Source organism: Scomber japonicus, chromosome 10, assembly GCF_027409825.1.
Source record: "Scomber japonicus isolate fScoJap1 chromosome 10, fScoJap1.pri, whole genome shotgun sequence".
NCBI lineage: Eukaryota > Metazoa > Chordata > Actinopteri > Scombriformes > Scombridae > Scomber > Scomber japonicus.
In genome coordinates, this window is record NC_070587.1 from 1,083,511 (window position 1) to 1,093,510 (window position 10,000).

General features: G+C 45.8%; 1 protein-coding gene across 1 annotated transcript in view; it reads left to right on the plus strand.

The window, feature by feature from the left end:
* LOC128366145 (ubiquitin-conjugating enzyme E2 E1-like) overlaps nt 1–10,000 on the plus strand; it is a 26,365-nt gene that overhangs the window by 15,480 nt on the left and 885 nt on the right. The window contains exons 4-5 of the mRNA XM_053326824.1: nt 307–439; nt 9,600–9,754. Of these exons, the coding sequence (XP_053182799.1) occupies nt 307–439; nt 9,600–9,754 (288 nt within the window). The remainder of the gene's footprint in view (nt 1–306; nt 440–9,599; nt 9,755–10,000) is intronic.

Below are 10,000 nucleotides of genomic sequence, written 5' to 3' on the forward strand. Positions count from 1 at the left end.
TTACCGTCACATCTTTAAACACGTCGTTAATTAGCCCCAAACTTTGCTCTCTGCATCGATTTCTCTATATCAGAGCGTGTCACTGAAACACGGTCAAACGTCTGTGTCAGCTGTGATCAAACAAAGCAGCAGAGTGTAACATCTGCCCCCTAAAAAGTCATTTTTAAGCACCTGAACAGATAAAAATGGAAATGTTCATGGATTCAGAACCACAAAGATTAACTCTCCATCTCTCTTATTGTCTGTGTATCATCACTGAGTGCTTCAGTTTCAGCTTTTCTCTTCTCATTATGTTCCTCCCTGCAGTGCTGGCCCCAAAGGAGACAACATCTATGAGTGGAGGTCGACCATCCTGGGACCACCAGGCTCCGTGTACGAGGGAGGAGTCTTCTTCCTGGACATCGCCTTCACACCCGACTACCCCTTCAAACCCCCCAAGGTACAGACATTAGTCCGGCACTTATGACCTTATCTTGGTTGTAAAACAAGAAAGAAACACTATGATAGGAAAGGAAAGAAGAAGAAGAAGAGAGAGAGAGAATATACCTACAATACCTACCTTCAAACACCCTCAAGGTAAAGATATTAGTCCAGCTTTTCTATCATTTAACAGAAGGAAGGAAGGGAGGAAGGAAGGAAGGAAAGGATTAATGAGGAAAAGAGGAAGGAAGAAAGGAGGGGAGGAAGGAAAGGCGTAAGGAGGGAAGAAAAGGAGTAAGGAAGGAAGAAAAGGAGTAAGGAAGGAAGAAAAGGAGTAAGGAAGGAAGGAAGAAAAGGAGTAAGGAAGGAAGGAAGAAAAGGAGTAAGGAAGGAAGGAAGAAAGGAGTAAGGAGGGAAGAAGGAAGAAAAGGAGTAAGGAAGAAATGAGGAAGGAAGGAAGGAAGGAAAGGAGGAAGGGAGGAAGAAAGGAAAGGAGGAAGGGAGGGAGGGAGGGAGGGAGGAGTCTTCCTCCTGGACATCGCCTTCACACCCGACTACCCCTTCAAACCCCCCAAGGTACAGACATTAGTCCGGCACTTATGACCTTATCTGGGTTGTAAAACAAGAAAGAAACACTATATGATAGGAAAGGAAAGAAGAAGAAGAGAGAGAGAGAATACTTAAAGATAACTCTAGAGGTAGCTATTTAGACTGAGACGAGGCAGAACAGAAGGGAGGAAGGAAGGAAAGGATTAATGAGGAAAAGAGGAAGGAAATAAGGAGGGGAGGAAAGAAGGAAAGGAGTAAGGAGGGAAGAAAAGGAGAAAGGAAAGGAGGGAGAGAGGAGAGAGGGAGGAGGGAGGGACAAAAAGATGAAGTAATTTAGGAGAGAAGGAAAGGAGGACGGGTGGAAGGAAGGAAAGGAGGGAGGGAGGGAGGAAGGAAAGGATTAATGAGGAAAAGAGGAAGGAAGTAAGGAGGGGAGGAAGGAAAGGAGTAAGGAGGGAAGGAAGGAGGGAGGAAGGAAAGGATTAATGAGGAAAAGAGGAAGAAAGTAAGGAGGGGAGGAAGGAAAGGAGTAAGGAGGGAAGGAAGAAAAGGAGTAAGGAAGGAAGAAAAGGAGGGAAGAAGGGAGTAAGGAAGGAAGAAAAGGAGGAAGGAAGGAAGGGAGGGAGGGAGGGAGGGACGAAAAGAGGAAGGAATGTAGGAGAGAAGGAAAGGAGGAAGGAAGGAAGGGAGGGAGGGACGAAAAGAGGAAGGAATGTAGGAGAGAAGGAAAGGAGGACTGGTGGAAGGAAGGAAAGGAGGAAGGGAGGAGGGAGGGACAAAAAGAGGAAGGAATTTAGGAGAGAAGGAAAGGAGGACGGGTGGAAGGAAGGAAAGGAGGGAGGGAGGGAGGGAGGAAGGAAAGGATTAATGAGGAAAAGAGGAAGGAAGTAAGGAGGGGAGGGAGGAAAGGAGTAAGGAGGGAAGAAGGGAGTAAGGAGGGAAGAAGGGAGTAAGGAAGGAAGGAAAGGAGGAAGGGAGGGAGGGAGGGAGGAGTCTTCTTCCTGGACATCGCCTTCACACCCGACTACCCCTTCATACCCCCCAAGGTACAGACATTAGTCCGGCACTTATGACCTTATCTGGGTTGTAAAACAAGAAAGAAACACTATGTGATAGGAAAGGAAAGAAGAAGAGAGAGAGAGAATATACCTACAATACCTACCTTCAAACCCCCTCAAGGTAAAGATATTAGTCCAGCTTTTCTATCATTTAACAGAAGGAAGGAAGGGAGGAAGGAAGGAGGGAAGAAGGGAGTAAGGAAGGAAGAAAAGGAGTAAGGAAGTAAGAAAGGAGGAAGGAAAGGAGGGAGGAGGGAGGGACAAAAAGAGGAAGGAATTTAGGAGAGAAGGAAAGGAGGACGGGTGGAAGAAAGGAAGGAAAGGAGTGAGGAGGGAGGGAGGAAAGGAGGGAGGGAGGAAGGAAAGGATTAATGAGGAAAAGAGGAAGGAAGTAAGGAGGGGAGGGAGGAAAGGAGTAAGGAGGGAAGAAAAGGAGAAAGGAAGGAAGGAAGGAAGGAAAGAAAGGAGGGAGAGAGGAGAGAGGGAGGGAGGAGGGAGGGACTAAAAGAGGAAGGAATTTAGGAGAGAAGGAAAGGAGGACGGGTGGAAGGAAGGAAAGGAGGGAGGGAGGGAGGAAGGAAAGGATTAATGAGGAAAAGAGGAAGGAAGTAAGGAGGGGAGGAAGGAAAGGAGTAAGGAGGGAAGAAGGGAGTAAGGAAGGAAGAAAAGGAGTAAGGAAGGAAGAAAAGGAGTAAGGAAGGAAGAAAGGAGTAAGGAGGGAAGAAGGAAGAAAAGGAGTAAGGAAGAAATGAGGGAGGAAGGAAGGAAGGAAGGAAAGGAGGGAGGGAGAGAGGGAGGAGGGAGGGACAAAGAGGTCAACAGATACAGCCTCAGCCATGGATGTACATCTGCGCACGTTCCCCCGGGCCCTAAACACAGTCTTTGAACGCACCACGGGCCCTTGAACGCACCGTGTGTTTGAACATACAGCGGGTCCTTGAACGCACCGTGTGTTTGAACATACAGCGGGTCCTTGAACGCACCGTGTGTTTGAACATACAGCGGGTCCTTGAACGCACCGTGTGTTTGAACATACAGCGGGCCCTTGAACGCACCGTGTGTTTGAATATACAGCGGGCCCTTGAACACACCGTGTGTTTGAACATACAGCGGGCCCTTGAACACACCGTGTGTTTGAACATACAGCGGGTCCTTGAACGCACCGTGTGTTTGAACATACAGCGGGTCCTTGAACGCACCGTGTGTTTGAATATACAGCGGGCCCTTGAACGCACCGTGTGTTTGAACATACAGTGGGTCCTTTAATACTTCCAAACTTCCCTCCTGAGGACATAAATCTCTTTATTTTATGTTTCCTTTCATGTTATCTTTAAAAGCAGCAGCACTGACTGTAGTTCTTAGTGAGCGTTACTAAAACAGGACTGTAGTGTGTAATGTATCTGTGAGTATTTGTCAGGACTATATTTAGCCCCGTTGGATTTAGTGTCCCGGTGAGTATTTATATATACGGCAGCGTCTCTGTTGCTCATTCATGATTTTCAAGTTTGGAGAAAACAGGGTTAGAGGAGCTCTGAGATCACCGAGAAACAGGAAGTCAGTGTTTGTAGTTTTTGATCTTTTAATAAATTAACCCTTTTATAGGACACTCATTGAAAGGAAGGGAGGAAGGGAGGAAGGGAAGGAAGGGAAGGAGAGAGGAAAGAAGGAAGGAAGGAAGGAAGGTAGGAAGGTAGGGGGGAGGAAAGAAAGAGAGAAAGAGGGAGGGAGGAAGGGAAGAAAGGAAGGAAGGGGGATGGAGGAAGGAAAGAAGGAAGGGAGGAGATAAGGAGGGAGGGAGGAAGGACAGATGGAAGTAAGGAAAGGAAGGACGGAGGAAGGAAAGAAGGAAGGAAGGGAGGAGATAAGGAGGGAGGGAGGGAGGAAGAACAGATGGAAGTAAGGAAAGGAAGGACGGAGGAAGGAAAGGAAGGAAGGACGGAGGAAATAAGGAACGAGGGAGGGAGAAACGAAAAGAGGAAGGGAAGAAAGAAGGCAGGGAGGAAGGGAAGGAAGGAAGGAAAGAAGGAAGGATATTTTGGGATATTTACAGAAGTTACCAAATATAATTATTTGCCCAATAAAGGGTTAATCTCATAAAAGTGTTAATATCACCAGATAGAAAGTAATTAAAGCTTCTTCTCATCATTTATACTTGTAGATAGCACAGAAACTAACTTGTTTCTTTAACAGCAGCTCACATCATCATCACCTATTTCCCCTCATTTTACATTTTACATTCCTAAGTTGGGAAACCTAAATATTTAAACGGTAGTAAAACATGTACAGAGTCTTGTTGGTCCAGATTTTTGGGAAAAACTAGTTTTTGTTCACTAGTTTCCCTCCAGGGTTAGAGATGAGATGAGATGAGAGAAGAAGAAGCCGCTCTCTTTCTTTCCTGATATCTGTCTGACTGACTTTCTCCTCCACAGACACCAGATTTATTGTTCAGTTAGTTTTATTCTTTTTTTTAAAAAATATATTTTTAGGAAGGAAGGGAGGAAAGGAGTAAGGAGGGAGGAAGGAAGGAAGGGAGGAAAGGATTAAGGAGGGAGGGAGGAAAGGAGTAAGGAGGAAGGAAGGAAGAAAAGGAGGAAGGAAGGAAAGGAGTAAGGAGGGAGGGAGGAAGGAAGGGAGGAAAGGAGTAAGGAGGGAGGGAGGGAGGAAGGGAGGAAAGGAGTAAGGAGGGAGGGAGGGAGGAAGGAAGGGAGGAAAGGAGTAAGGAGGGAGGGAGGGAGGGAGGGAGGGAGGAAAGAAGGGAGGAAAGGAGTAAGGAGGGAGGGAGGGAGGGAGGGAGGGAGGGAGGAAGGAAGGAAAGAAAGGAGGAAAGGAAGGAAAGGAGTAAGGAGGGAGGACGGAAGGAGGAGGGAGCAAAGAAAGGGGAAAGAAGGAAGGAAGGAAGGAAAGAAGGAACAGTCTACAGAGATGGGGTCAATTTGACCCGGGAGGACGACACGAGGGTTAAGACCATTGGGGACACTTCCAAGCAATGACACACGTTGTCCTATTGCAACACTAATGTTTGCACGTATCGCCCTCCACATTCCCACCGGCATGCATTCAGTTAGTTTTATATGGATTCACATCAGACACTCAAAGACTTGATGTGGAGTTTTTCTTTCTTTCTTGTTTTTTGGTCCCATCAGGATTATTTGGACCAGTTAAGTGATTAAGTCTATTTTATCCTGATTGCTTTGTTTGTCATGCTTGGGGATAAAAGAAGTTATGTAATAAAAGTAGTGAGAATTAACTCTGAGGTTAAAGCCAACACAGACTGCTGTAAAGAAGTTTAAAGCTTTAAAATAATATATCCTCCAAAGTTTGATGTTTTTTGGACAAACTCGTTGATTTATGGCCAGTTTTTTTTTTTTTTTTGGGCCTGTTTTCTGCACCTGTTTGGACCCGGTGGCGTTCCCTATCGAGTACTATTATTAAAATACTTCTAGCACTTCTGCAAGTTTTGTTACTATTGGACAAATTATTTCTGATTTTATTCATTAGGGCTGACTGATGCTGGATGTTAGGATAATGCAGACAGTTAGTAAAAGCATGGTCCATTAGTTACAGCTGCAGCTCTGGTGGTGTTTGACTCAGTGTTTCAGTGAAAGGCTCGAACACGTCCTGAGATGCTCGGACAGAGAAAGGCCCAGTTGCTCAGTGATGGAGGCAGGATCCTTAAAAAGATCCTTAAATTATAGGAGTTAAGGTGTTAAATTAGATTTGAGCTGAGGCAGAGTGAATGAGAATAATTATACCCCCCCCCCCCCCCCCCGTGTAGTTGTTACAATAAGTCTTCAGGTTGTGTTTTCGGGTACTTTCGAGGGAACTTCCTTCTTGTTTGTGATGATTTGCCCCGAAGGTTTGTTGACTCTTAGTCTTTATGTGCTGAGTGACGTCCTCTTTGAAGTTCATTGATCTTAAATAGGATAAATCAACAAGCTTCACGGCGAGCTTCAACCCTAACCCACAAAGATGTCTGTTTTTCAAGAAATTCAAAATCTAACCGAGCGTTAAAATGGGCATCGCTTATACCAGAGGTGTCAAACTCATTTTCATTCAAGGGCCACAAACAGACCAATTTGATCTCATGTGGGCCGGATCATTAAAAAGATGGAAGGAAGGAGGGGAGGAAGGAAGGGAGGAAGGACAAAAGGAAGGAAGGTGAGAAGGAAAGATAAGGAGAAGGAAGAAAGGACAGGTGGAAGGAAGGAAAGAATAAAAGGGAGAAAGGAAAGATAGAAGGATGGGTGGAAGGAAGGAAGAGAAGACAGGAAGGACAGATGGAAGGAAAGAAAATAGACATGGAGGAAAGTGGGCCGGAGTGGACCCCTCGGCGGGCCGGATCTGGCCCACGGGCCGCATGTTTGACACCCCTGGTGTACACGAATGGAAATGAAAACCAGTGGAGGAGGAGGAGGAGGAGGAGGAGGAGGAAGAAGAAGAAGAGTTCAGTAACACCTGCTCCTGTTTGACTCGCTGCGTAAACAACAGCAGGAAATAACCGTTTTCATGTCAGTAGACTAAAGTCACAACTAGACCTTTTAAAAATACCCCCCCCCCCCCCCCGCCGGTCCTAGTACTAACCCCCCCCCCCCCAAAAAAAAAGGGGTTTTAAGGGTTTTTATGGTTACACCACTTAGACATTTTTACCATAATCCTCTAATATATTCTCTCTAAATGGATTAAAAGCAGAAATCTTGATGCTGGGTCCACAAAAAAAAATAATGTGTGAAGTGATTCATAAGTTTATTCTCACGTGTTACCCTCTTTAAGGTCTGCTATATAAAACCCGACACCACATGTGAAGAACAAATGTCACCACGATTACATCTTAAACTTCCCCCAACAACTCAAAACCTGATCGGTTACCGTCAGTAAGTCTGCACTCACTTTCACTGTCGGTCAGACTCCTGATACATGAACAGGAAGTGGAGGCTTATTAGTAACACCTGTGAAAAGGAAAAGGTCACAGCTCAGATCTCTCTTTCTATTTTTAATACATGTATAGATATATTTAGGGTCATTTTTTGGGTCTGCCTTTATTTAATAGAGACAGTTGAGATTGTTGTGGAAATTGCAAAATTACAATTTTCACAAGTTTACAAGACTGGTCCATATAAGTGAAAAGAGAGAAGCACAGCACTCAAACAATATGAAAGTCCATCTGTCAGATTCCCATAATGTCATATTTCAGACGTGTGCCCAGTTAGTTCAGCTCCAAATTATATTTAACTCCAAGACGTTCCAAGGAATCCAAGGAGTCATGTTGTGGAAGTCCTGTGCTCTTGGTGAAGAATGAAATAGAGACTTCTGCCAGCCCACAAGGTTTTATTTTCTTTGCAAAGAAAAGATCAATCAACATGCAAGCGGTTCAGAATGAAGGATGACCCCGAGCATTAACATTTATACCTGAGGGAAAGACCCACCTCTGGGGTGTGTTTAACGTCAGCCTCTTACCGACGGTGTGCTTCCACACTCTTTTGTCTTTGGCAGGTATCGGTACCGACCCCCTGAAGTGTGAAATTAATTTAAATTTAAACATAATTTAAAATACACAAGTTCCTTCCATCTGTCCTCCCTTCCTCCCTTCTGTCCTCCCTTCCTTCCATCTGTCCTCCCTTCCTTCCTTCTGTCCTCCCTTCCTTCCATCTGTCCTCCCTTCCTTCCATCTGTCCTCCCTTCCTTCCTTCTGTCCTCCCTTCCTTCCATCTGTCCTCCCTTCCTTCCATCTGTCCTTCCTTCCTTCCATCTGTCCTCCCTTCCTTCCTTCTGTCCTTCCTCCCTTTCTTTCTTTCTTTTTTCCATCTTTCCTTCCTTCCTGCCTTCCCTTCCTTTCTTCCTCCCACCCTTTGTTCCTTCCTTCCATCTGTCCTTCCTCCCTTTCTTTCTTTCTTTTTTCCTTCTTTCCTTCCTTTGTTCCTTCCTTCCATCTGTCCTTCCTTCCTTCTGTCCTTCCTTCTTTCCTTCATTTGTTCCTTCCAATCATCCTTCCTGTCTTCTTTTCCTTCCTTCCTTCCTTCCTTCCTTCCTTCCTCCTTCTCTCTCTTTCCTCCCCATTACCTTCCTTCTTAGTAGAAATGCAAAGGAATTGAATTTACAATTACATTTAAAAGTCTGCTATCTTGGTGAGAAGGTGGGAGGTTGGGTATTTTACAAAGGAGTTGAGATTACTATTAAAGGATCTAACAGGAACGGGGGGGGGGGGGTGTGGGGGGGGGGGGGGGCTGGGGGGGGGGGGGGTCGAACCACAGATGTTGTCTTTTGAAGCAGCGTGGGTTTAATCAGTAGTAGACTGTGGTGGTGAGCGTCAGACGTTCCCCTTTGATTTAATGTTTCCCGGCATTTAAAAGTTCCTCTTTTTAACCACCAGAGGGCTTTCATGTCCTTTAAAGAGTAAAAAGAACATTTAATACTTTAAAGGTTGAAGTTAAAGGTTTCTGCTGCAGTCCACTCAGCAATATCCTTCCCTCCTTCCTTCCTTCTTTCTTTCCTTCCTTCCTTCCTTCCTTCCTTCCTTCCTTCTTTCCTTCCTTCCTTCCACCCACCCTCCCTCCTTCTCCCCCTCCCTTCCTTCTTTCCTTCCTCCATCCTTCCTTCCTTCCTTTCCTTTCTTCCATCTGTTCTTCCTCCCTCCCTCCTTCTCTCCTCCCTTCCTTCTTTCCTTCCTCATCCCCCTTTCTTCTTCCTTCCTTCTTTCTTTCTTCCCTTCCTCCCTCCCTCCTTCTCTTTCTTTCCTCCCCCCTACCTTCCTTCCTTCCTTCCTTCTTTCCTCCGTCCTTCCTTCCTTTCCTTCTTCCCTCCTTCTTTCCCTTCCTTCCTTCCTTCCATCCCTTCCATCCTTCCTTCCTTCCTTCCTCCCTTTCTTTCAATGAGTGTCCTATAAAGGGTTAATATAATAACTCATTTTATTTTTATTTCTACATTTAATAAAGCTTTCTCAGTTGAAATGGACTAGACTGTTTTACATCATTTAACCCTTTACGTCAGGGAGGTCAAACATGCAGCCCGCAGGCCAGAACCGACCTGTCCTCCCTTCCTTCCTTCTGTCCTCCCTTCCTTCCATCTTTCCTTCCTGTCTTCTTTTCCTTCCTTACTGCCTTCCCTTCCTTCCTCCTTCTCTCTCTTTCCTCCCCATTACCTTCCTTCTTTCCTGTCCTTCTTTCCTTCCTTCCTTCCTCTTTCCTGCCTTCCCTTCCTTTCTTTCTCCCACCCTTTGTTCCTTCCTTCCATCTGTCCTTCCTTCCTTCTTTCCTTCCTTTGTTCCTTCCATCCTTCCTTCCTTCCTTCCTTCCTTCCTCCTTCTCTCTCTGTCCTCCCCATTACCTTCCTTCTTTCCTGTCCTTCTTTCCTTCCTTCCTTCCTCTTTCCTTTCTCCCTGTCCTTCTTCCTCCCTTCCTTTCATCATCAGGTTAAATTTGTACATTAGCATATATAATAATGTGTATCAGCTGCAAAAAAATAAAAGAAATGATGCATTTTATTTCCATTTTTGTAAACTGTGGGTCACATTAGGATAAAGGGTTAACCCTAACCCCCCACCCCCCCCTCTCTCTCTCTCTCTTCCCCCCCCCCCAGGTAACATTTCGTACGAGGATCTATCACTGCAACATCAACAGTCAGGGTGTGATCTGTCTGGACATCCTGAAGGACAACTGGAGTCCCGCCCTCACCATCTCCAAGGTGCTGCTGTCCATCTGCTCCCTGCTCACAGACTGTAACCCAGGTGAGACGCCGCCATCTTCCTTCCTTCTCTCCTTCCTTCCTTCCTTCCTTCCCTCCTTCCATCTGCTCCCTGCTCACAGACTGTAACCCAGGTGAGACACCGCCATCTTCCCTCCTTCTCTCCTTCCTTCCTTCCTTCTCTCCCTCCCTCCTTCCATCTGCTCCCTGCTCACAGACTGTAACCCAGGTGAGACGCCACCGCCATCTTCCCTCCTTCCCTCCTTCCTTCCTTCCTTCCTTCCTTCCTCTCCCTG